Consider the following 27,964-nt stretch of genomic DNA (forward strand, 5'->3'; position numbering starts at 1 on the left):
AGGGCAAAAACATGGATGCTTGCTTGAGCTGCTTAGAGGAAAAACAGGATAAAACTGCAGCAAAACATCTCCAAGGGGGTCAATACCTTCACTTAAAGAAGCCCAATTCAACCCAATTGCAAGGCTTTCCCATGTGCTAAATACTTCTGGTAAGATCTAATGTGAAAAAACAACAAACAGGGCCAGCTCTGCCATGCAAACAGGTGCTTCAGGTGATATGGGGATGGGGCACTTAGATCAGGGATGGGCCATCTGTGGTCCTTTAGATGCTGTTGGACGACAGAATCCCATCACACCCAACTACCACTTATGCTGGGAGCTGGAGTTCAACAGCATCAGGAGGGACCCATCTGATGAAGGCAGGCATTGGTGTCTCAATGGTGAAGCAAGACTTTTTAAAGTGTTGGCCCAATGAAGGAGGGGAGGGTGGCATATCAGGCGGCAAAGTTTCTAGTGCTGGTACTGGCAACAAGCTGAATGCACATATTGTAAGGACAGGATTGGCCACAGCTCCCTGAAAAGCTTACACTCCTGGACCAGCCCAACTTTTCTGTATAACATCCAAAACGGCCCTAAGAAGGAACAAATACTACATTAACTGAGAATTTTGTGGTTGGTACTGTTTTATTGTCCAATAATACTGATTAAATATTTACACTCCTACTCTTATAAATCCACAGTTAAAACACTCATACCTATGGCTTTTAATCCCCCCCCAAATCTTTTAAGCACAAGATCTTTCTGTAAAGGTTCAAAAAAGTTTAAATAATAAAACAGTAGCCTGATGCATTGAGCAGACACATTTACTTTGTATTTTTTTAAAACGCATTTTCTTTAAATATAAAATGTACCTTTTTTTCTAAAAATAAAAATCTGGTGATAAGATGCCAGTGCAACCTTTCAGCCAACTCATTCCTTGCTACAGATGCAGCCAAAATTTTCCTATTATAATTGGCCCTTTGAATCAAAACAAAACTGCCCGTGTTGAACTAATTCCCCCCCCCATCTTAAGTTTATTGTAATGCAAAAAACCCTGGTAGCTGACAATTGTAAACAAAATTACAAAGCACTGTACAGCAATATCTACACTGTCTCTTCTGCATTAGCTTTGTAAATGTCCTAAAAGCTTTGTGGAAGTTTAATTCTTTTAGTTCTGAGAAGGCACAAGGGTTCTTTTTTTTTTTTAACAAAAAGAAAACCTGTAACACACTCTACTTCCATACCAATCCACTTCCAGGCTTAAAGACAAGGAGTGTGTTCACATGTCACAGTAAACCATAGTTAACCAGTTCAGACATAGCATTTAACCAGGGACTGTGGTTTTTTGCTCTTGCTGGAAGCGTGAAGCAGGAGAGACGGCTGCATTTGCTGTGATGCGTGAATTGGATCTGTGGCTAACCTGAAGAAGATAAATAAAGCAAAGACTGCAGCTACTGCAAAAATTAATATTAGAGGGGGAAAGGGGATAAATTGTCTGCAGTCCTTATATAATCCATCTGAATGTTGGAACCTTGCTGTTTTAACACTAAACTCATACTCGGAAAAGAAAACAGAACTTGCTCCGGAAGTCTCTCCCAATGACAACAGTATGACCTAAATGGTACAATCTAGCAAAACTCTACTATTAAACTTCACACAAAGCTTGTTCATCTCTAGAATAGGCTTTGTTCCGTGGTTTTTTTTGTTTTTGTTTTTGTTTGTTTGATAGGAAAGGGGGATTATCCCCCATCCCCCCCCAAAAAAACTCAAGAAGGGCAGTTTAATCAAATATCCTAACTTTGGTCCACCTGTCCACTTCCCCAACAGCATCGATACAAGAGAGCCACCCATTGGTGGTGCAAAAGTCATACAAGTAAATTAACAAAAATAGTTTGGTATTACATTTCCCACCCCACCCCCCAAATCACAGGTACTGCAGTCAACATTTCCTAGGTCTCCACCTTTTCCTCTTGCATATCCACTATTGGCTGAGTTTTTAAATCATCAGATTCTTCATGATCTGCTGTGTGTGCTTCCACCTCCTCTGCCTGAACAGGCGGGTTTGCTTCCAGCTCTCCTTGATCCACATGTCCCGATTCTACCTGCTCTATATCAGTCTCCTCTATAAGCTGCGCCTGAACCTCTTCCATTTGTAACTGGTTCACATGCTCCACGTCTAGCTCCTCCATGTGCACTTCAGCACTTTGCTCAGTCTGAATGTGCTCCACTTCTAAGTAGCTTATCTCCACCTGCTCTTGTAGCTCCGCTATTTGTTCACCTTTCACTTGATTATTCTGTATCAAATCCGGATGCACCTGCTCTACAGTCACTTGTGCTGGATCCACCTGGACCTGGATTACGGGCAGGACATGGACTTGTTCCACTTGCTCTATGATAGTCATGGAAGCCACTGGGTCGCTGTCCACTGGAAGAATGTCCTCGGTCACAAGCCGTTCTGTGATGTTATGCATTTCTTGCAGGTGCCTCCGCAGTTCACTGCCTTGCATAAACCACACGTCACATAAGGTACAGTGGTTGGGCTTGTCACCTGTGTGTATTACCAAGTGATCCTTGAATTGATCCCAGCTGTTAAATATACTGTTGCAGACCTAAAAGAACAAAACACAACAGCTGTAGGAATGCTAACCAAAGTTCATTGTATGTCTTCGGATCATTCTTTTCAATTCAGTTTATTTCTTTAAAACCCCAGGTGGCAACAAAACAATTCCACTGCTTAGGACCTAACTTTCCCTGCGTCAGCCAATTGGGCTAACTATAAATCAGTTCACAGTTACAAGCAACCCGCTAACTAACTAAATAATAGTTAAGGGGACCTCCAAAGGCATTATGCGGAACTGCACAGCGGATCCTTACACTGGATTAGCTCCATAGAATGACACAACCAATGACTGCATGCATGTGCACCTAGTCTTTTGGAAAGCTATTGCAATAAGACTTATTTAGCACCTTAAACATTTTTATCATTAGTAAAATCATTACACTTCTCTCTTCTAAAAAATGTTATAGTAATGCACCTTGCATTGAAGCACTCGCCTGGCAGCTATAGGTAACAAGGAATTGGAAGCAGGCGACTGGATAGACAAGCAGAGGAGAGAAAAACTGAATCCCTCCTCTATGGCCAGCACAGAATCTAAGTGGGCTGTCCTAGAAGGGAGGCCTTCTTCTCCACGCCCATCACAGAAATGCAGCAAGTTACTGCAGGAGGGATGGGACTCTCATCCCTTCTGGGATAGCTCCCAGCAGGCTAGCAAAAATACTGCATGCTTGTAACTTTTGTGGGCTTTTTGCAAGGCTGTTTAATAGGTTCTTCTGTCCATCTTCAAATGCACAATCACTAAGCAACTCAGCTTCTTTTAGTCTGACAGCCATTCACTCAAAGGTTTGTTTTTTGGCCTTCCTCCATGGCATTCCCTCCCCAAGAAGGTTTTGCCTGGTTCCAACTGTTTCTTTCAGGTGCTGTACCAGACAAAGCCCTTTCTCCCAGTATTCAAGGCATTTAATACATTGCCAGCTCCCTGTGCTTATATCTTTAATATTTGGTTTTATTGCTTTTTAAAGTTGCAAATCACTCTGAAACAAAATCTAGTATATAAATATTTTAAAGAAAATAAATATAAACTCAACATGGAAAATTGTTTATATAGAGTTTACTATAGAGATCAATGCTTAAAAACATTACATCTCTGTGGTGCAATCTGCCTGTGGTCTGAGGACCAACCAGGGAGGACTGTGGGTGCTCCCCATGCTCAGTGAGTAGTAAAGTGGTGAACTGCAGAGGAACGACATTTTTTTAATCATGACCAGACAAACATTTTGCAAGAATCTTGCTGCAGGTGTGCTACACAAAAGGCAGGACATCCTAACAGCCATCCCCTAAGGGTGCTGTCACTGGAGCACATGCCAGAAAGAGAGGAAGCAGGATCTCTTGCCAAGCAAGTGAGGGAAAGCCAGAAGAATAACGTTGATTAGTCTTCTGCAATAGCAATAAAATAAAGGGGGGGAAACTGCTTCTGTGGCCATCTTTAACAACAACAACAACAAAAATGAACATAGTGCTAAAGACAAAGTATCAGTGAGGAAAATTAAACTTAGTCTTTTCTGGAACAATCTCCACTTTGAAAATAGCAGTGTTACCAAAAATCAATTTCCCATTTCAAACTCGCATATCTGAATTTGCAAAATCGCAAGATATTCTACTCAAATTTATTTGTTGTAATAAAAAAAACTCCAAGAATTAAAGCAAATATACAATTCTACATGAGAAAACAAGAGGGTTTTTTCATACCAAATTTGAAAGTATACTATACAATAAGCTGTAAAGATTCTCTGGTGGACTGTATATTAGACTCCAACTTTAATCTCACAATTTGAAGAGACTTTACTAACATCATCACTCCATAAATCATCATTGCATAAAATACTGTGGGGAAATAGAACTTAATAAAGCTACAGCAGCTAAGAATAATTTCTTACTATCCACCAAATTCTAGATATGGTATAAAAACAAGCAGATACTAGGTCCAAAAACATCCCCATTGCAATTAGTCCAAGTGGATCTTCACTCACACCCCAGCATTAAATTTTGGAGAAACAACAAACTATTATATTAAAGCACTGAGAAGAAACAATACTATTTCAGTTAAAACCAATTCAGCTAGCAGCATGGGCTTTACACAAACAACTTTAAGATAAACTCTGGAAACAGGGAGAATGGCTTTGACACATCTCTCTTCTCTTCTGACACTTTAAGGGCTCCAGGCTTCTAACTATTACTACAGGGTCCTGTGTAGCTTAGCACCACATATTGCTGCAACAACCCAGTCCTAAGTGTTCTGCAGCAAAGCCAAACTGGAGATCAGCTCCCACAACCCAGCCCCGGCTACCTTGTCGACAACACAGGCTGTCTACATGGTCAAATTCGCTAGACCAGAATCACGATGGGCAAAATTACATACCTGACATTCATAAAGTTTCTTCCGTCCCTTTTTAGCACCAGCGCTGGACTGGCATGCTGTCAGGTGGCATTTGAGTGTGCTGTTTCGAGCAAAACGTTCACGGCAGTTTGGACACTCAAATGGTTTTTCACCTATCAAGGCAAATATCAAGGCATGACCAAAAAATGAAAAGCAGGTTGCCTCAGGTTCAGCTTTTTCACTGCTACAAACTCACCTCCCCACCCCCGTAATTAGGTGGGATTTTGCCAGTTTCCCATTCCCGAACGTCAGCTATCCAAGAGGAGTAGAAGTACAAGAATAAAGAGTTTAGGGACTACTAAGTAGGGTTAGATCAGTGATATTAGACTACTAAGCAGGGCCATCTTTCTATCTTGTGATATTAGCCATCTAGGTTGCTGTGTTCATAAACGGAGCAACATCCCTGATTATCCGTCCATCTCTGAAAACAGATGATCTGCTACGGCTATTAGCCAAGAACATACCTATCCCTTCATAGATTCATCTATTCCCTTTTATAGCTCACCCTTAAGAGCACAGCAAATAGGATGGCACAGGAAACAAGCACCGCTGTGCACAATGTGGCTCATTCACATGTAAAAGCAGGTAAGGCTATAACCTGAGGGTGGAATTACATGCTACCTTGGCAAGCAGTTTTCCCCAAATACTGTTTGCGAAAGTAATACAAGTGTGGCATTTGGGAGAGGGATGTTGAATGTCTCCAATCTTCCCTTGCAAATGCTGACACAGACACACACCCCAGGCCACTCCCCACACAGTCAGGTTTATGTCAAGCTTCAGAGCCCACCAGAGATGCATTTGCAGCAGAGAACTGGCACAAGTGAGGAACAGGATCATTCAGTGCACATCTGCATTTGGCAATTCTCTCCTGCATAATTTTCCCATTCACACTATTCACCTTAAAGGGAAATCACTATTTGATAACTGTGTGCTGCTTCATGACATGCAATTCTGCCCTGATAGTCATGGATTAGTTATGCATCATTAAAATTTTTTATTGTGTGCACATCATGCTTGTCTCCCACTGGAGCCATTGGAGGGCTCAACATTCCTGGATATAGAAGCGGAATGCTTTCCCTTTCTAAGTGACACTGAGCAGGATTTATAACTTACATCTTACTGAAGTGTTTAATAATAATAATAAATAATAATAATAATAATACCCCTTGCAAATTGTGAAGGGTTTCCCATTCATCTATTGCATTATCTCCTAAACCATTCAGCAGTGCTGTGGAGAAACAACTCACACTAGTACCTAGTCTAAGGTTAGACACCAATTGAAATATAATGCACACTGCAGTCAATGCACATTGTAGATCTTGATACACAAAAAGAACAGATAGGTTAAAGCTATTTATGTAACTTTCTTAGGGGCAAAGCATACTTTCCTTAACGCAGTAAGCAGAGCATTGCACAACGTCTGACTGCTGGTAAAGAAGATTGTTAACTTCAGATTGATCTCAGCTATCATTTTTATGGAGGAAGCAAAGTTCACGTTTTCGTGGTATAGAGAGAAACCTATGCAGGCACTGAAGATCTGCAAATCAAAACGTCTCTTGAATACATAATCCAGCCATTCCCGGCAATAAGGGCACTGCAAATTGAATTACAGGCAACCCTCCATTTACACACATTCAATATGTTGTGACCACGGGCCTGCATATCACACCGAACCCGGAAGTGACCCAAAAGTGTCACAAAAAGGGGCAGAACAGGACGGGCTGTTTGCAGGCTTTTCCAGTGGTGTTTCAAATGCACACAATTTCACTGATGCGCACAGTGCCTTGGAATGTAACTCTCACGTAAATGGGGGCCTCCTGTACTGTATTGAACAATCTACCACCTAAGCTTCTGTATTTTTCCCAATTGTGGCTCTGCGTACCGGGATGCAAGAGCAACACGCAACATGAATGGAGCTGTTTTACAAACACAGGTGAAAGCCTTGCTGTGCAGAGCATTGCTGTCAAAGGTGGGGGGTTGAGTTCTGCAGGCACAACCACATTCATTTATGTCAGCAAGCTCTCTCACGTTATAAAGCATAACTGGGTGGCGATACATCTAGGGCTAGGAGCATCGACCAAGCCTGGGCAATTGGTTTTATTGCACTCCTGTTCCTCTCCGATCGGTTGCTCATCCAACTTTAACACTATATACGTAATCTTTTCAAGTGCAGCCTGAGATTATCCATCTGTAAAATGCATTTAAGAAGCACTTCACAAATAATTCCTAATATATTCTTTGTTCATTCTAACTCACTAACTAGCATTAAAGCCAAAGGAAAACCCACATTATCCTCCTAACTCTTCTTCCCAATTCAGTACACTCAAAATATCCACCTGTTCATCCTTCTCCATCTCTTCTGTCACAACAAATTCTCCCTTCTCCGCACAATCCAAGGCTATCCAACTAGTTTCCCCTTCTTTAACAAATGCTATGCTTGTGTGACTCCTGCCAACCTAGCAGTTCGAAAGCACGTCAAAGTGCAAGTAGATAAATAGGTACCGCTCCGGCGGGAAGGTAAACGGCGTTTCCATGCGCTGCTCTGGTTCACCAGAAGCGGCTTAGTCATGCTGGCCACATGACCCGGAAGCTGTACGCCGGCTTCCTTGGCCAATACAGCGAGATGAGTGCTGCAACCCCAGAGTCGGTCACAACTGGACCTAATGGTCAGGGGTCCCTTTACCTTTACTATGCTTGTGTGATGAATTTGTGGATACACACAGTCCTATAAAGGGGGCATTTCAATGAAAAATCAGAACTGAGTTAGCCTTCTCCAACCTAGAGCCCTCCAGAGGCTTTGGATTACAAACTCCCATCAGCCTCAGCCAACATGTCTATTAGTCAAGGATAATGGAAGCTGTAGTCCAAATCTCTCTGGAGGGGGCACCAAGTTGAGGATGGCTAAACACAAACTAGTAACTAAGCCAGATATAGGCCTGGGGGAGGCAGCTCAAACTTGACAGGGCCAGAGTTTTTCCAAATCAATGTCCATTATGTGTTCCCAAATCCATAGAGACCAAGTCTGATGTCATCATGCAGTATATTTTTCTATCAAAGTAGAACATTATTCTGCAAAACTGTACGACTGACCAATAAACAAATAAATTTGACAATGGGTTGAAAAAGCCACATCCCCAGTACTTCTGATCCAACACTGAAGACACAAAAAGGCACATTTCCCTTCCACCATTTTCACTTTGTATTTGCCAATGTGTACTGTACCTATTGAAATTGGTTGTGGGACAGGGAGACCCTTCCAAGAGACAGTGTCATTTTGATGAAGGAGCAATATGCAAGAGATGATTGATTCCCATCCTCTAACAACCACAGACACACAACAAAACTTAGCGTGCTATCCTGCTGCTTTCTGATTGGGAGAAACATGCTAAAATCCCAGGATCAAAAAGCACAGCTAAGCAACTAATAGTGTCCTCTAAGGCCTCGGAGCAGTCCCTGATACATGCAGCGGTTTGAGTAAAAAAAAGAAGCTAGGCTATTTTTATCCTTATCCAGATCTCTGTGCAAGCAAGGCAAGCCTCAGCCTATCTTGAAAAGTTCTCTGTGCTTGCCAGAGGCCTTGGAACAGAGACGGGGTTTCCTCTACAAAGAACATTAAATAATAATAATAATAATAATAATAATAGAATCAACTGACATTTGGGTGGGTGGCAAGTTATGCAGGCCAGCCTTAAATGGTTCCTAGATTACCTTCCATTTATAAAGGCTTTAATCAACATTTACACCATTCTTATTCCACTACCAATGAAGGCTGTACAAAATGTTATGGTGAGAATCACTGTGGGGAGGCGAGAACCACAAGAAGTGGTGTGAATTGTCTGCAACTGGAAGGGGGAAGAGAACTGCAGTTACCTGTGTGCTTCCGAAGGTGCTCTTTGAAATGTCCAAAGTGGTCAAATTGCTTATCGCAGTACTGACAGACATGTATTTTTTTGCCAGGTCTCTGCTTCTTGTTAGCACCACCTTCATCAAGGTGGTAACAGGTAAGGTGCTGCTTCAGTGCACTCTCACGCAGGTACCTTTTGTTGCATAGGTCACACTTGTAAGTTTCTGTGGAGTGCGTTTTCATGTGCTCCTTAAAGTGGTAAAACAACTTAAATGTACGGTTGCACTTTTCACAGTGGAAAAGATTGTTGACGTGCGACAACTGAAGTTCCATTATCTCAATGCCTTCCACCTGCTTGCCTGTTGGATCAGATCCGTCGTCACACTCCTCCTGAATTTCACTTTTCCTCTCCCCATGGCGGAACTTGCTGGTAATATCTGCCAGGAGAGCCAAAGCAGACTCATCTGATGTACCCGTGGTTTGTATGTACTTTATCGACTGTTCAGCAGAAGCGACCTCCTCAAGTGCTTCAACGTTATTTTCTTCCACGTCGATAGCCCCTTCTGTAATCTCCACCTCAATTTCAACAGGCTCAGATTCTGCGCAGGGCAGTGTTTCAGTAATAACATTGGAGGTCTCTGCTATCTTCCTCTTTTTGGCTATACTCTTATCTTCTGCCTGATCCGATTCGGGCGGCAATGAATTTTCTTTGTTCCTAGAAAAATTATACACAACACAGTGCATAACATCAAAAGGGCAGTTCTGTTGCACTTAAGGCTAACCAGGCTTCTCATTTTAACTCAGAATCCGTAGCCGGCTTTAAATGAAAAAACTGGCTATTCCAAATACAGTTCACTGTTGCTGAAGATGTAAGTTAGACCTAGTGGCAGGAATTTATGCTCCTAAAGGGAAGGAGAGCATGATCCTGTGCCCTGGGACATGGCGGGTAAGGCGGTACTTAAATCATCCTGGGCCTAAGTTGTTCAGCACTTTGTACCCTAGTAAAAGAACCTTGAACCAGGTCTTTTAACAGCAGCAACTTTTGCTTGCAGCAGTTTCTATCATGAGTCTGGCTGTAGCATTCTGCAGTGGCTGAAGCTTCCAGAACAGACCCACTTATTTATCATGAAGACCCAGGATAATGCAGTAGTCATGATCATGGAAAGCCAACAAGAAGAGAACCTGGCCAGTGCATCGAAGATGGGTAAAGATAGTTCTAACATGCCTTCCCAAGGCACAGTCCTCTGAGAAACCACACTCACCTGATTTCGAGTGCTTTAATGGCTTCCAGCATCTGAAGATACTCCGCTGCTTTCCAGACATCACTTGCTTCCTCTTCCCCTTGCACCATCAGCTTGGCGGTGTACGTGAACTCAATTAAGTGACGAAATGCCATGTTACTTACACCTAATGATAGCAAAGAACAAAATGAAACCTAGGCTTTGCAAAGAGGCTTTGCTAGTAAATACCTAAACAACTGCCTTATTATTATTATTATTATTATTAATTAAATTTGTATACTGCCCTTCATCCAAAGATCTCAGGGCGATTCACAGCATTAAAAGCATTGAAAGATCATTTTCAACTCTGTTCAATTCATACTAGGAACAATAACTAGCCGGGCTATGTTTTATGGCCACTTCCTGCTGTCTGCTCTCAGTATTTAATAACTGAACGTAATGTGTACATGTATTAACCCCATTCCACTTTGTTATATGATCTAGACCTAAGAACTGGTGGGATATGACTAAAATGAAACACTTCCCAGGAAAATATATCTGAGTCCTAAACTGAAAGTATGCCTATGAGAATGGGAAGACAAGTGAAAGACATAGCAGGGTTTTTGTTTTTCTAGTTCTTTTCACGCAAGAGTTCTGGATCTAACAGAATCAGTAAGTTACCTTCTATCTCTACTAGAGGTTCCTGAGTGAAGTCTTGGAAGAATTTGTAGAAAAACTGGCTACAGGCAGCAAGAACAGCTTTATGGGCTTTAAAATGGTGACCTAGGAGGAGAGAAAGAACTGGATATAAATATATGTTAGATGGTCATAGTGGAGAGGAAAACATTGTGATATACAGCCTTCTATATTAACAAGACCAAGAACACTGCAGTGTCAAGTCTTCCCACAGAGTATGTGTCTCCAAATTTCACGTCAAACAGTAGATCTAAACACACTAGGTATTTAGACCTCTTTAGTGGAGGTCTCATTTGGACATGGTGATTGAACAATACAGGCAACAACTGTTTTATGCACGTCTGACTGGTGTGTGATCGCGGAGGCACGCACAGTGCTGAACCTAGAAGTGACCCTAAAAGGTTGGAATGGGGGCAGGGTGCAACACTTTACGTGGGCCCACCGAAATGCGTGGGGCCCCAGAACCTAACTCCTGTGCAAAATGAGGATTGCACGTACAGTAGTACCTCTGGATGCGAATGGGATCCGTTCCAGAGCGCCATTCACATCCTGAAGCGAACACAACCCACATCTGCGCGTCACAATTCGCTGCTTCCACACATGCATGATGTCATTTTGAGCGTCTGCACATGCGCGAGCGGCGAAACCCAGAAGTAGCGCGCTCGGTTACTTCCGGGTCACCGCGAAAATGCTCAACCCGAAGCTACTTCAACCCGAGGTACGACTGTACTGAATGTTATGAAAAAGCACATCAGGGTGGGATGTGGATGGTGGCTTAGGAAGGGGGGTGCAGTAGGCTGCTCCGGGTGTCATCACTGAGGGGGGTGACTGCAGAGCCTGGCCTGCAGTGAGCCTGAGCCACATGTCTCTCTTGGGGAGTGACATGGTGGCTCAGGCAGCTGCAGGCTCCGCGCTGCCCGAAACAGCAATGTGGGGCTTGCGGACTACGTGGAGGTTCCGCGCAGCATGCTCTGCCCCACCCCCGGGTGCAGGGCATTTGTGCCGCCCCGGGTGCCCAAGCAGCTAGCTACCCCACTGGATGTGGGCTTTGGATGGGTGAGAGGGAAGAGAATGCAGCATCCAGTTTCTTCACAAACTAATACAGTGCAGAAATCTATTTTATCAAATGATTTAGGGAAGAATTCAGCATTTCAGTTTGCTGCATACTCTTGCAAAATAGATTCAATTATCAGAAAAATCATTTTAAATTGTGAAAGGTGGTGGTAATACAAATAATAAAACAAGCAGAAAAATGTTTTGCCTTCTACAATATTTGTGCAGCCTGATCTTATGCCAGTCAATTGGGAATTTTAAGTCCTGAGTTGAATGGGACTGCAACCTAAGCAGGTGTATATGTAAGTGGCCTAAAGCTGTAAACGAAACAAGCCATGGTATTCGAATTTCAGTTGACCATCACTCAGCTTCAATGAAACTGAACTGGCTTAAGTCCAGATGCCTTGTGCCTTAATTCAAATTATGGACGATATGTTTGTGAGAGACCCAGTTTGCGTCATGACATACCATCCACAATCAAAGTGATGTCTGTGAACTGATCCTGCTCCCGCTGTTCATTCAGTCTGTCCAACATTACTTTGTAATGTTCTGGAAATTCCTGAATGCATTCCATCGTCTCTTCAGCTTCCATGGCTAATAGATTTGTCTAGGAAAGATCATCAGTCGTAATGAGAACTCCACAGTCCATAGCCATAAATGGTTACAGTAAGCAAGGATATTCATCAGCAATAGGTATCCAGACTCAGAAGCGGGTCCTATAAAACGATGAGTAAAGTTAGAAGCACACAGTATTACACCTACCACATCTGGAGAAGCTATAGCAAATACAAGACTCAGTATATAAAAACACAGTGCATAGATAGCTGAACGACATTATGAAGCCCATGGTACAAGGGGAGATGAAGAACCCCAGTCACAATAGAACCAAGGAGGCCAACAGCAGCAGAGAAACACTATCAGTTGAGGGGAAAGGAAGTGATGGCAGTAAGAAAAGGTGTGGATTATTGGAGAGAAAAACGCTGTTGTATGGCGGGAGATTTTGGTTTCCAGCCATAGAAACCTGAAGCACCTGCATTTCTTAACTTTTAAGGTTTTTTTTTAAAAAACTGAACAGGCTAGGTTTTCATTACCTCCTTTAACTAAGTGTTTCATTCATCAGAATCATGGGCAACATGCATTTATATTGCCAATGCTACAGACAAGAGAGCAGAGGCATAGAAAGAAAAGAAATTATGCATTTGGAGCTTGTGTGGCCACAGGAGCCCAGAGAGTAGCTAAATAGGTTTTGGGGTTGCAAGCTGTACATAATCCACTAAGACGATGGATTACTGGAAGTTAAAACTAAAATGGGATCAGATTCTGTACAAGCACACACAGTACAGAGACAGTATGTACATACATACAGATAAACTATACACCCACATACAGTGGTATCTTGGGTTACATACGCTTCAGATTACACACTCCGCTAACCCAGAAATAGTGCTTCAGGCTAAGAACTTTGCTTCAGAATAAGAACAGAAATCGGGCTCCGGCGGCGCGGCGACAGCAGGAGACCCCATTAGCTAAAGTGGTGCTTCAGGTTAAGAACAGTTTCAGGTTAAGAACGCACTGCCGGAACGAATTAAGGTACCACTGTGCATGGTGGTACGATTGCCACTTTTCTATGGCTCAATTCCATACAGCTAGGAAGTATTTAGGAATGTTCATTATGTTTATATCCCCCTGTTCCTCCATCATGGAATTCAAGGTGCCGTATGTATCCTAAGTTCTCAGTGCCATCCAGGCACGGACTCAACCTAGGTCTCTTGCTTCAGCAGGGCCTGGGATCATCCAAATGAGAGATTATTTCAAATTTGTAATAGCCAGGATAACAAACCCCAATTTGAAGATCCTGAGGTAAAAATAGTATTCCAGTGCTGTTGGTGCTCAAGAGATGTTGAGCTCAAAGGAGGCATGGGGCATATCAGGGCATGTTGGGGGAATTTGATGCAGTCTCCTTCATTGGCCACCCCCTGCCCCCTGCTAACAAACGGGAGAAACAGAAGTACACCAACTCCAGGAACCAATGGAACAGAAAATGAAAAATAAGAGTGGGGAGAGGGGGCCACAGTACAGGGCAGGACTTTGGATGTGTCAGGCTTCTGCCCCATTAGGATTGCTGTGTCAGAATACAGGTTTCCTGTATTTCTTCACCCAACTGTCTCATGCATCTTTGCGTACATTTGATTTTGCATCGAAATGTCACTGCTGTGCTGCACTTCACAGCTGTTTATCATGGATTCTCTCTGTCATGTGTGTGCTGAGGTTTGCAACCACGTGCCACAGGCTTATTTCTCTCTGTCAAATAAGTATCACATGCTACATCCACTGGACTCTAATGCAAAGTTTCTCAAACTGCACTCTGCAAGCTCCATTCAGGGGGTCGATGGGAAGGCTTTGAAAGAGCTGCGATTCTCTGCTCTCAGTCCTGTCTTGAAGACAAAACTGCTTTTTGACAAGGGCCAGGTTCCTTAAAAAAAAAAAGCTTCTTTTGAATCTTAACCACTACTAAATTATGGTTTGATGCTGCTGTCAGCTACCTTGAGTTTCTTAAATGAAAGGGCAGCTCTTATTTCCGGCAAGAAATCATAACACCTCTTAAGCTGCAATAAAAGCCCTGCTGCTTTCCTAGCTTAGAAGCCAGGAGACCCCAGGAGCAGAACGTGCCCCTCAAACAGGCTCAGGAGCATCTCTCCTTAGGAGAGCCACACGGCACTGGAGTCCACTGGGGGGCACGCACGTCAATCATCGGCTAGCCAGCCAATCGCAGCACTGGAAGGTAGAGAAGCGGGCCAATAAGCTGCTAAAGCGGGCTAAGCGGAAGGCCTAACCGTCGAGGGGCGACGAGAAGCGAAAGGGCCTCCCTGAAGGGGAAAAAAGAGAACGGAGCGGGAGGTCCCCGCACTGGCCGGCGCGGGCGGAAAGACGCCATAAGGCAGCCGGCGCACAGACCGGCGCAACCCCGGCGGCGGCCCTGTCTCCAGAGCCGTTATTACGTCATCAAATCGCGCATTAAATCGATCCCTTCTCGACGCCAGCCTCGGCCAGAGGCGAGCGCCGACCTCGAGAAAATCGGAAGGGTCCGAGAAACACTCACCTGGAGGAGCCTCCCGCCCCGCCGAGCCTCCTCAGCCGCCGCTATCGCTTCCTGCTTGCCGAAAAGCGGGGCAAGCGCCGGCCAATAGCGCTACTCGCATTCCCGTCCTGCACCGCGCGCCGGAAATGGCGAGCTCGTTGACCTCCTTTACCTGCCGGGGCGCTCTAGGGAAATTGGCGGGCCCAAGTGCATGATGGGAGTTTTGAGGTGCCTGCTTTGAGCGGCTGCCCGAGTCCCATTCGCTGTGCCGCGAGATGCATGCCGGTAGTCGTAGTAGGCGCCGCGCTGCTGTTTCTGCTGCTGCCTCTGTTGCAGGTGGCAACTTGCTTGCTTGCTTTCTGTTAGTAAAAGCACTCTGCTTAATATTTGGCATCATTTTGCTATTTATGAATACGTATTATCTAATTCTTATGGATGCAAAACAACACCTGGACATACTGGGAGAGTTATTGGAAGAAGAAATCACATTTATTATAAAACGTTCTCTCTTCAACAGAAAATTCGACAAAGAGACGTGCCCTGTTTACCAAACATGTCTTTACCACAATTTTATTTGGTGTGCCGCTTTTCCGTAGTTAAAACTATGCTCAAGGTGGCTTACAGTATGAAAAGATTTACATAATTACAAACTACAAAAGCCATAAAACAATAAACAAAACACTTCAAAAAGTACACAACCAAGCATGTGCTCAAGATCTCCTTTTAATCAAGCTCCAATGTTTTTGTGATGAATATTGCTAGTTCCTAATCTCAAAAGGTTTTCTTTCCAGTAATAATAATAATAATAATTTATACCCCACCCCTCTGGCTGGGTTTCCCAATCACTTTGGGCGGCTCCTAACAGAATATTAAACAGAATAAAACATCAAACATTAAAAACTCCCCCAAACAAGGCTGCTTTCAGAGGTCTTCTAAAAGTCAGATAGTTGCTTATTTCCTTGACATCTGATGGAAGGGTGTTCCACAGGGCGGGTGCCACCACCAAGAAGGCCCTCTGCCTGGTTCCTTGTAACCACACTTATCGCAGGGAGGGAACCGCCAGAAGGCCTTCAGTGCTGGACCTCAGTGTCCAGGTTGAACGATGGGGGTGGAGACGCTCCTTCAGGTATACTGGGCCGAGGCCGTTAGGGCTATTTTATGCAAGCTTTACATAATAAAGTCACAGAACGTATTTATAAGCATGTTCAATGTCTTTGTAACTTGTCGCTTTAAAAAAATCATTTCTTAAAATGTCAAGAACCTTTCAACATGTCTGAAGATTACTTCTTCATGTTTTACTTTTGCCCTGATAGTGCAATCCTCAGAAAGTATTGGATATATAACCATGTTCTAAGTACAGTGGTACCTCAAGTTAAGTACTTAATTCGTTCTGCAGGTCCATACTTAACCTGAAACTGTACTTAACCTGAAGCACCACTTTAGCTAATGGGGCTCCTGCTGCTGCCGCGCCGCCAGAGCATGATTTCTGTTCTCATCCTGAAGCAAAGTTCTTAACCTGAAGCACTATTTCTGGGTTAGCAGAGTCTGTAACCTGAAGCGTATGTAACCCGAGGTACCACTGTAACCTGTTCCAAGCATAGTTTTTTGAGGGTTTTTTTTCTAATTCCTGGATCCGGCAAGAGTTAAAATCTAATGGAGGAGCCCATTGTTGAATTAGCCAGGCAAGGGCCATAATGGCCCCTAAGTATGGGTCAATTAGTATAAGCAAGGAAGTTGCTCTGTGACCCTCCCTCACCTGGCTAGTAATGAAAGTTGGGGTTTGTGGGGAGGGAGATGAATCCTTATGTACCTTCCTGCAGGTGCCAACCATCCTTACTGTCACATTTTGGGAACAAGCCACAGCACAGTGGCAGAACACCTGCTTTTCAATCCCTGGCATCTCCAGGTAGAGCAAGGACTGAAACCTTTCTGAACCTGGGAGAGACGCTGTGAGTTAAGTGTGGACAGTACTGAGCTAGGTGAACCAATGATTTAACTTATATCTAACACAGCTTCCTCTGTTAATGTGCCTTATGAAGGAAGCACAGTTAGATGTTTCTGCATTATTGGTGTATATTGTGGACAGTTAAACTATGGAACTCCCTGCCTCAAGAATTGATGGTTACCAAGTTAGAAAGCTTTGAAAGGGGATTGTTAGAGAAATTCATAGGGGATAAGAGTAAACAATGGGTATTTAAAAAGGAAAAGGACCCCTGACAATTGTCCAGTCACAGACGACTCTGGGGTTGCGGCGCTCATCTTGCTTTACAGTCCGAGGAAGCTGGCGTTTGTCACAGACAGTTTTTCCGGGTCGTGTGACCAGCATGACAAAGCCGCTTCTGGTGCAACGGAACACTGAAACCAGAGCAGCGCACGGAAATGCCGTTACCTTCCCGCCGGAGTGGTACCTATTTATCTACTTGCACTGGCATGCTTTCAAACCAATTTCTGGGGAACAATAACCATAGAGGACTGTTCTCCTCATGTCTTGTTCATAGGGTTCCCAAAGACATTTTGTGTTTGGCTCCTTTGGGAAACAGAATGCTGAGCTAGACAAGCCTTTGATCTGATCCCACAGATCTACTCTTACGTTTCTCCCATACTGTGAAAAGGATCCCTAAGATATAAGTCTTTCAGTTACCAAACTGCGGAATGGGAAATCTCCTTCATTACTATTTATTAACATATATCCCCCACACCCACCAAATATTCATTATGCAGCAGATAGTCTGGAAAATAGGGTTCCTCTGAATATATTAAATCTGAGTATATTCAAAAGTTGTTGTTTTTCCTATCAGCTTTTCAACCTAGGAAATATGCCAAATGATTGCAAAACTGTTTACAGGAGCAAATGTATCTCCAGGCTAGGAAATAATTTGTATCTCCTTGGCTAAAACAGTTTGTCTTTTCAGTGTGCTTGGATTCATGTACTCACTTACATCTCCTTTTCCAACCACTGGGTGAGCCTCCCTGTTCTAGGTCAAGGTCCTTTGGCACTGAACAACTTATGCGAAACAGGAACACTCTTTAACTTGGTTTTGTAGTTTTGATGAAATGTGTACTTCAGCAAAATGAGTGCCTGGAATATTTTACTGTGGCTCAAGCTCTTCTCTTGGAAAGTGCTTTGGTATGCATTTCTTTTTTAAATACCTCTCAAGAGTGTACAACTTGTTTTCATTCATCCCAATATATTTTGATAGCCCCTTTTTGCCATTTTAAACATAAAACAGGTAAATGGGGTTACCAGGAACGTTGGCTGTGGTTGATGGGAGTTTTAATACAGCAGCATTTGGAAAGGTTCCTCACTCCTGATTTACTCTGTATACTTAAGAAAGAAGAGCACATTTATTTAGATTTTCTCCATTTAGAACAGGTTTTCCCATAGTGATTGATATTGACCCCTTTAGGTCTATAAGACTGCAAGGGGTGAATAAAGACCTATGAGTTGAAATGAGGTTTAAATGAGCCTAGGGGCAGAAAATAGGTTTGTAGATATATAGTGCAAAACATTTAATTAGGAACTATAAGCCTCATAAATAAATGGCATGGGCATATACAGAGTGCACCTCCCTTGTCAGTGGGGAACCTCTGTATTTAATAAGAAGATTCCACAATACAATAATAGTATTCCTTATTTTTTACATTTGATGATTCCTAGGATGCCTTTATCTGCTCCGCTGCAACAAAACATGTCTCTCTCGTATTCAGCCACAGCAGGCGCTGTGAGCTTCCAATGGTTTGACTTCACTCCTGAAAGTGTACTCTTCCATTGTCTCCTGAGACAGATAGATGCCTACCAAGTAATGGTGATGGATGATTAATAAATGTTGATTATGTATTGATATCGCTTGACTTTATTTCATTTGCATTCCCAAGAATTGGGGTTGGTCTCCATGACAATTTTAAAAGCTCATCAAGGGGCCAATGAACTCAGAAGTCTGGAAAAACCTGGTTTACAAGGTTCAACGGTTAGCAAGAACTGATTCCAGCCTTGTTTATGAAGCCCCGATCCAGAAATAGTCTAACTGCCCACAGTGATCTGAGAGTCCTTGTTTACTCTTTTACCACAGTGGATTTCCTAGCACAGCAAAAAAGTGTTTTTTACTTCTTCTAATTTACTTGACTTCCTTTTATCCTAGGAAGCATATGACGGATTAATTCCACTACTGAAGAGTCTAATTATTTTAATGAGAGTGGAGGCATTCCACTCTCTGTCCAGGCAAAGAACTGTCCAGAAGCATACAGATCTTCTTCTTAATACATTCTGATGTTGTATCATTATGTTAATCTCCCATGGGCAGCCAAGGTTGTTTTCAGACCATCCTGACCCTCACTGACCTGAAACCAAAGCCTTTTGGAAAACATTCACAGGCAAACTGGGCTCAATAGCCACTACTGGTTTGAAACACTCATTGTACTCTAAATATAGGTGCTTCATCAGCATGCCACAGCCTGCTTGAAGAAACATGCCAATCCCCGCTCTGGTCTTGGCACCCACAAATTGTTGGTAGACTAGTTTCTCACAGTACTAAGGTTTATTTTAACGATTTTACGAAATTTCTATACTTGCACAAATTTACGATTGCCTGTATGTGATTGAATCCATCCCACAAAAAAGTGACAGTCTGGAGGTGATCTTGCATCGCATGATTCTGCACAATGCCACAAAGCAGAGAAGAGCAAGGCTGGATCTACCTTGATCTTATAGAACATTGTATTTAATAGCGTTTCAAACACTTAATGGCAGTTTTTTCCATTGCCAGTGGCTCGCTGCTCTGCAGCACCCACTGGAGTAAAATTTTAATAATGCATTTTTAACGTTATAAATTATTAGTGTAGATATGCTCCGATAATGCACTGCAATTGAAAGGGGTGTATGTAGCTCGGTGATGGAGCGTGTGCTTTCCTTGCAGAAAGTCTCATGCTCTATCTCCACCTAGGGCTAGGAATGATTTGTCAGAAGCTGGTGTCAGGCGCAGGTCAGCAATAAAATAATAAAGCACCCGATGTCAGTGAACTCTTTATCAAAGAAACAAAACAGCTCAGACCTAGTTGGTTGCAGCAACCCTTCCCAGTAGGTCTTGCCCCAGTGAGGCAGTTGCAAGGACTGAAGGTCCCTGCCTTCCTACCACTCTCTAAGGCGCTTTCCCCGGTTTCTTCCCCAGCAGCCTAAGGCTCCATTGTCTTGCCTCTCTTTGCGCCTCCTTCATTTCTCTGCATGTTCTGGGAGACCAGGGGGAGGCGAGCAGGTCGCAGCAGGAGGGGGAGACTCCCTGGATTCTTCAGCAACCTGCCTCATCTCTGTATCCTGGCCCCACTCCTCTCCTGCATCCAAGTCTGCACTGCGCTCTGCCCCAGCCTCTTCCTGCTCTCTAAACCTGGTTGCCTCTTCAGCTTCCAACACCACCTCTTCCCACTCTGCTCCCTATTTTCCTTCTGACCACTCATCTTCAACCCACCACCAACTCCCTGGCTCAGAGTCTTCTTCCCTTGGGAGTTCCCCAGCTGGTGCCTCCCACCACTCCCATGTCATGATTCTAGTCTGAAATCCAGGAGAGCTGCTGCCAGCCAGTGCCAACAACACTGAGCTAGCTAACTAATAGTCTGGCTTGATAGGACAGCGACTCATCTACAGAGCTATCAAAAGAACAGAGTCTCCTTTTATATCAGATTTATTAAAGGAAAGGACAGAGTGCCTTGTAGCACTTCAAAGACTAACAGCACAACCCCCTGCATGCCTGCTCAGGGGGGAAATCCCACAATAAATGTGTAGAGATTGCAGTCTAATACAAGGAGAGTAAGATTTCCTGAAAGTTTGTGCCAGAATACACTTGTTCACTAATATTATCATTTAAAGCAGAGGCGTATTATTCTCCATTGTGACCCTGGTTCAAGTCAATATGTGCTCCACATAATGGCTGCACCACAAGGGCTCTTTGAACTGAAAAGCAACTCACTGTGATGGAGGACTTGATCTCCGGACTTGCTCCACAAACACAGCTTTATTTCCCTCCCCTACCTACCAAGTTCCAGAAACCTAAAGCAAATTTTTGGACACCCGTAGAGGAGTCCACCTAATAGAGGTAAAAATAGACCAAGCAAATAGGAGCTGTTTTTCACCTATGGAGTTTCCTCCCTGCCCCCAAATCAACTCAGTATCCTTACAATCATATTGTGATCATATTATAAAGCTGGCTTGCTGATCTGTGAAAGTTTGGTCCCAATAGATATATCGTGTGACTGGGGATTTCTGAACTTCTCTTACGGAACAAGAGAGCTTCCTTTCCTTTTGGTGTCAGGTTTAAATGTTATCTGCCTTGGATACACAGCCGATGACCCTTCTGCCCCCGACCATCCTTGCTTCTCAAGAAAACAAAGTGAAATAATGAAATAAAATCTCAGATACATTTTGCTTCAGTCTTCTATGCGCTCAGAGGAAGTTTGGCAGTGGTTCTGGGCTGCAGTGTCAGCAGAAACCTTATCCTGTTTTTCTGCTTCCAACTGGCAAAAGTTCAGAGAAGTGCAACTTTAAACTAGCTCAAAAAGCACACAGTTATGTTCTTCGGGCATTTCTTGTCAAAACCTTTAGCAACCATGCAATTAGCATTAATTAAAGACAGCTGTTTTGCTTTGTGACATGCTGGGGGGTTGCATTGTTTTGATCACATCGGGTGAGGAACACTGGATAGGATTAAAAAAATGGGCCCGATCCAAAAGGTTGCCTTCTGCACATGCATTCCCGTCACTAGAACTCATACCTCCCAAGTGCCCTGCTTTAACCAGGACAGCCACACTTTCCTTGAAGGCACCCCGGGCTCTGCCTTTGTTCCAAGGTGCCCCAATTTCACACCAGCTGTGGATGAGGCTCACAGAAGCAGCTCTTGTAGCAGCAGCAGCAGCATTGTGAAGGAGCAGTTGCCAGCCTTTGTGAAGGAGGCACAAGACTGTGATGGGCTCCTGGAGCCCTCCTGCCTCCTTCCCAAAGCCAGCAAGCACTTAAGGGGCTTGGGGAAGGAGTTTGGGGTCTCTTGCACCCTAGCAGAGCACCTGCCTCTTTCCCTATGCTGGACAGAAGCTTCCTAGACTTTGGGAAGGAGGCGTCAAGACCTCTGGTAGGATCCTGGAGCCCTCCTGCCTTCTTCCCAACATCAGGCAGAAGTTTACAGAGCTTTGGGAAAGAGGCATGAGGCCCCTGTCCTGATTTTTATCGGCAGAATGTTTGGAGTGTATGAGAATTTGGTTGGGACCACCCAACCCATGGTGGCTGGGGACCATTGAGACTGGCAGGGCAGAAGGTAGTGAGACCAACAAGAGTCAGAGCCAATCACAGGCACACCTAACCAATTCTAGCTTTTACTTCCTCTTCCTTTTCCCTGTTGAGTTCAATAAGGGCAACCTTATCAAGGAGGAGGAAGCTGACCCCTCCACGACTGGTTGTAATTAATAAGACAGGCAGGTGAGCAGACTGAAGTTGGTGGTGGGGCATTGTCCCATTTGCCCAAGCAGAGCAGCCTCCACTGCTTCCAATGAAAGGGCAGATTAGAAGATTCAGGACTGGCAAAAGTACTCCAAGTACATAGCATGTGGAATCCCCCCCCCCCACAAGATGCAGCGATGGCCATCAGGTTGGATGGCTTTAGAAGAGGATTAGACACATTTATGGGGGATAAGTCCATCTATTGTATCTAGCCATGATGGGGATGTTCTCCTTACAACATTGGAGGCCATATGCTTCTTAAGGAATGCTAGTTTCTGGGAGTCGCAAGTAGGTCAGGTCCTGTTTGTGGACTTCCCATAGGCATCTGGTCAATGCAAAGCTTGACTAGATGGGCCTTTGACTTCATCCAGCAGGATCCTTCTCACGTTTGTCTATTCTTGCCCAGCCCACCACCAGGTTTGGTGTGCTGGGCTAGGTCCTTGGCCTCCTCCCAGTGTTGTGTGTTTGTGTGACATCACAGGTGCTTAGATCCCCCAATGTTGGGTCCAAGCTGCACCTCTGTCTCGAAGTATTTCTTTCTTTTTTTTAAAATCAGGACTGCCCAATTTTTAAAAATTATTATTATTATTATTAGGTAATTTTCTCTAACACAGTGAAGGCACGTGAAGGAATGTTAATTGTGTGCTTCATAACTAAAGTACATAGCTATCTAAAGCTCTCCACCCTCCTGCTGTGCCCCCACCCCAAGATCCACCAACTAAAATTACCTGGCTGCTTGATTTTCTTATGTAGCTTAAAAAAAGGACAATGATGGAGTGCCACCTGATCTGGTACTTTTTACTGCTTGTTTGTGTTGAAACAGGACCAATATATTTGGTCAATCTAGAAATGCCTGAAAAGGATTAAAAAGATAAACGTGTGAATTTGCAATGGACAGAACTTTTAACTAATGATGTATTAGATTTGTAACATTTATTGCATTTTATAGTTATGAAAACAAAAAAACAATAATTCAAAAATAACATAAAATCACCTTGTTGCAATACTGGGATCATGCTTTTGTTGTTGTTGTGGGAAGTGCTTCTTACAGCCAATTCTCCTCGGCAAATGCCTTTGGAGGCAAAGAAATCAGCTTCATCCCTCACCACCTTTAATGTATATTTTGTCCTTTCTGTCCTTGTGGCTGATCTGAAAATATAACATCTAAATTGTAACGTTTTAAAAGTCTCAATGAAATGCAATTGCATACTCCTGAGGGTTGACATGTGGGTATCCAGTCAGTTAAGCAGTTATCCTTCCTAACATTTAACATACATCTGCCTCCTTTCATTGGGTATTAGTAGGCAATTGCTCACACTGAATATTAATTGTGCAAACAGGTAATGTGTCTCACAGGTAAGATTCTTCATGTCCATCAAATGAACAAATAATGAGTGATGCAATAAAATGTACTCAGTACTGTCTACATCATGGTGGCCAATCTGATACCTGTGGGAAGCCTGAAAGCAGACTTGCACTGCATCCAACAGTGAAGATGGAACATAGCCATTGTGGTTAATAACCACTGACAGCCTTATCCTCCATGAATTTGTGGACCTCCAGATAATGCTGACCTTCATTATCCATCAGCCCCAGCCAGTGAGGGATGATGGAAGCTGTAGCCCAACATATCTGGAGGGCCACAGGTTGTTGACATGCAGAGGGCCGGGAGGCCAGCTGGCTAGCCCCAGCCGGGCTGTCCCCTTCCAGCAGTCCCACTGCGTAGCCCAACAGCCTCTGCCCTGACGTAAATCAGCAACCCGGGCTTCAAAGCCAGGGCACACTATCAACAGAATAGGCGTGAGGCTTGTGGAAGCATACTACAACTACAGATTTATTAATCATAAATCAGGACAAAGAAACATGTCGTCTCTCTCTCTCGTCTTCTCAGAGAGAACAGGAAAAGCAAAAGCTATACACAATGGAAGTACCCAGCAAGCTGTGCTAGAATGTAAACAGACATGTGACACGCAACAGTTCCACACGTCTGCTCCTTAAGGTGGAATGGAAATCTCAACACAGGTTCCTCATCACTGGCCTACACTTATGAGCTGCAGCTCTCTGGTTTTTCCAAGCCTTACCTGCAGATGCCAGGGATTGAACCTCGAACTTTCCACATGCAAAACTTGTGCTCTGTGACTTATAAATGTGAGCATCTACCTGCACTTTGCTCAGGTGTTTTGCTAGCTTATCTGTAATGGTGAGGATGGGGAAAGAGGGAGAATGCATACCTGCGCCATTTCTCTCTGTGCTTCCTTTTCACATTCTTTGGTTGTGGATCCAGGCACGCTATCCCTTGGAAATAAATTATTAACAAGGTCTTGGTCTGGCAAATGCCATTTTAGGTCACCTGCTCCTTTACCTCTCAGAGGAAAAAAATGACCTGTTATATTTTTCCCATGCTCAGTGATCTGTAAAGGAATTGGTCTTCTACTAGATCAGACTCGCTCTGGCAGGTGATATTGGGGGCTACGAATTTTCCTTTATTACCTTTCCTGTTGTATGTTGTTTTCTTCAGTAGACTTGTTTCCAAATGTGTGCAAAGGATTGCAGCCTTTACTGCCCAATTCCTTTGTTTATTTGAAGCATTTTTACACACACACACTTGAGTTGGCTTAGAACCATCAAGAAGACTGACCCTGCCCTCAGGCTTACCATCTAGAAGACAATGATGCTGGTCACTATTTTCAGGTGACTATTTTCAATCACATCCTGGCAAATTCAGGTTGTGTAATTCAAGTCAATTTGGAGCTGTTGTGTGTCAAACTTATTCCTATCCATCCCGTATGCCAAAACAGTTTTTTTGTGTTAAGGGAAGTGGAATGCCCTCCCATCAGCTATTAAGGGAATAAGTAACTATACAACCTTTGGAAGATATCTGAAGGCAGCCCTCTATAGGGAAGGTTTTTTGTATATGCTGGAAGCTGCCCAGAGTGGCTGGGGCAGCCCTGTCAGATGTTGGGGTACAAACAAAACAACAACAACAAGAAGAAGAAGAAGTAAACCTCTGTTGCCACATTTCCAAATTAAGGCCTTGTTTGGAAGTACCCACAAAAGGAGAAGAGAGTGGGTAAGATAGTTTCAGACACTGAAAGCATAAGACAAAACTTTGCTTGGGGCAAAGTCTGTGAGATCCAGAATATCATCTGATATTCCTCAGAGCCAGACTTCTCAGAATCTCAAGTCAGCAAAGGAAGCTAGTAAATTCAGATATGGACTTGGAACTGTTCCTGCAAACAACTTGTGGCCCACCAAACCAACCGTAACCCTTCAACCATTCTAGGAGGTGCTTGACAATCAGTGTTTTTTCCCCTCAAGTGGTGGTGGTAGGGAAAGGTTTATTGGGCTGCTGTACATGATTGATAGGCTAAACTCATCTTGGTGAGTCAGCTGTTAACTAGCCAGTTTTAACCTCTGTATTTCATGAAGAGTTACTCATTGCACGTCCTCCAGAATGATAAGAAATTAAGATTAATACTTGCCCTGATGAATTGTCTGAACATTGTCCTATTTTATGTCTAGCAAATGCAGCTATCAAAGAGGACCATCTGGGATTATCCACCTTATCTATATCACACTGGCATAAATCTTTATTGGCTCAAGGGCCTATCTGGGGAAACCTTTGCAATGTTAAGAAATGTATCTTTCTTCCAATCTTCTATTTTGAGACTCCATTTTAAAAAGCACCTTTGTGCTTTTCGTTGGGACAGAATGTGAAAGTGGTTGTACCATACTCTGAATTCTGCTGGGTTTGAAAATAAGGCACATTTGAAAATTATTCCAAAATTCCACATTCACAGGCCACTCTAAACCACTTAAACTAAACTATTGTTGAGAAATGAAGGCACATGCACTTTGCCCCTCCACAACTCTGGGTACTGCAGTGCTGCCAGGATCTAGGCCATGGTCTCGTTATGTCTGATCCTGGGTTCATGGTTTGTCTTCCCCAAAGAAATCTCAAGCAGTAAGTCAAGAACAAACCGTGGACACAGCTCATAGTTCATTTGGAAGGAGACAAACCACAAGGCTACATTCAGAAACAACACTATTCCAAACCATGGCGTAGCAGGGAGGAGTGAAGCTATTGCGATTTCAGCAGCATGTCGTACAGTCACCTATAAAACATAATTTAAGAAGGATATTGACAAGCTGGAATGTGTGCAGAGGGAAACCAAGATGATCAAGGGTCCACACCTGGAGTACTATGTCCCGTTCTGGATGCCACAGTTTAAGAAGGATATTAACAATCTGGAACATGTGCAGAGAAGGGAAACCAAGCCTTAGGAGGGACAGTTGAGGGAATTGGGTATGTTTAGCCTGGGTAAAAGAAGACTGAAAGGAGATATGATAGCCATTTTCAAATATCTTAAGGGCTGTCACATGGGAGATGGAGCAAGCTCGTTTTCTGTTGCTGCAGAGTGTAGGACCCGAATCAAGTTACAAGAAAGGAGATTTTGACTAAACATCATGAATGATTTTCTGACGGTAAGAGCTATTTGACAGTGGAACAGTCTCCTTCGGAAGGTGGTGGACTCTCTTTCATTGGAGGTTTTTAGGCAGAGGTTGAATGGCCAGCTGTCATGGATGTGCTAGTTGAGATTCCTGCATTGCAGGGGGTTGAACTAGAAGACAATCCGGGTCCCTTCCAACTCTATGGTTTTGCCCCCAAGGAAAGATGGTTCATTCTGCTTTAATGGTGGGCCTGCCCTGCCTTTTACCCACACCCCGGCTACATGGCAAACTGTTGAGATACCCTGGGAATCTGCTCTGTAAGTGCCACAGCTTCCTAACTGCCCCACTGGAACACAACTGGGCACACAAGGACATGTAGCATACTTGAACTTGCTCTTTGGGTCCCAGCCATACTCTCAAGGCAATGTAGGGATCACAGGCAGAGAAGCACGAAACAGCTGGAATAGGTTCCTGCAATTTAACAGTCTACTGATTCAGTTAAGCTTTTGTCCCCTAAACAGAGAGATGTAAAGGAGCAATTGTGGCCAATTTAATCTGAGTTCCAGCTTTTAATTTTCTCAAGGCTGTCAAGCCATTATGCTAAGCACAGCTAAGCCGAGCAGCCCTGAGCCAAATCACAGCCTACATTGTTAACATTCAGGGAGGAAAAGAGAAATAAACGATACAGGTTGGAGGCTGTTTGCTCACTTTTTGTTCATTTACCAGGGACGCAAGCAGTGCCTGATTCTACAATGTGACCTTTGGGCTTTATTCCTCCCAGCAAATCAGCTGTGCAAGAGAGAGAGGGGAGGATGGGAAATATTGAGCTCACCCTTGACCCTCTAGGATGAGCTGGTGGTCAGAGGCTGTGTACACATTGCTGTTTACTCAGGCTCCATTGCGCTCCCACTGCTGGTGTTTGAAGCTGTGTACATGTGGTGTTTGCCACAAGCCATATATGTGCTGTAGTTTCCTGAGAAACACGGTTGTTTGGTGTGCTCCCTCTCAAATCATCTTCCATCTGATTTGCAAACATAAGCCACATTCATTTCGCAGTTAAGCTGAGGTGTGTGTACTTGAGATCACCTTTGTGAATGCAGTTTCATGAATAGGAGTTGCAGGAGTGTACGCATGGGGAAACCAAACAGGCAATGTGCATTGGGTGAAGAC

At 43.7% G+C, this 27,964-nt stretch overlaps 1 protein-coding gene across 2 annotated transcripts; it reads right to left on the bottom strand.

Annotated features, from left to right (window-relative positions):
* Window positions 1-605: 605 nt before the first annotated feature.
* ZNF131 (zinc finger protein 131) lies at window positions 606-15,030 on the bottom strand. 2 transcript variants are annotated; one of them, XM_081929780.1, is made up of 7 exons: window positions 14,887-15,030; window positions 12,255-12,393; window positions 10,719-10,820; window positions 10,080-10,224; window positions 8,844-9,532; window positions 4,956-5,086; window positions 606-2,588 (listed from the first exon to the last, which is right to left on the bottom strand). In XM_081929780.1, exons 2-7 carry the CDS (start codon window positions 12,376-12,378, stop codon window positions 1,929-1,931), a joined length of 1,851 nt encoding a protein of 616 aa, XP_081785906.1. In that variant the 5' UTR covers window positions 12,379-12,393; window positions 14,887-15,030; the 3' UTR covers window positions 606-1,928. The 2 variants fall into 2 exon arrangements, with proteins under 2 accessions (XP_081785906.1, XP_081785905.1); XM_081929779.1 differs by having other exon boundaries at window positions 12,255-12,502; window positions 14,887-15,019.
* Window positions 15,031-27,964: the final 12,934 nt, after the last annotated feature.

Source organism: Podarcis melisellensis, assembly GCF_964234715.1.
Source record: "Podarcis melisellensis genome assembly, chromosome: 11".
Classification (NCBI taxonomy): Eukaryota; Metazoa; Chordata; class Lepidosauria; order Squamata; family Lacertidae; genus Podarcis; species Podarcis melisellensis.

Coding starts and splice junctions, on each gene's coding strand:
- ZNF131 (XM_081929780.1), bottom strand. CDS start 12,378: ATGGAAGCTGAAGAGACGATGGAATGCATTCAGGAATTTCCAGAACAT. Junction 5,087..8,843: donor GCACCTTCGGAAGCACACAG/GTAACTGCAGTT, acceptor TTGCCTTGATAG/GTGAAAAACCATTTGAGTGT. Junction 2,589..4,955: donor AGAAACTTTATGAATGTCAG/GTATGTAATTTT, acceptor TTGTTCTTTTAG/GTCTGCAACAGTATATTTAA.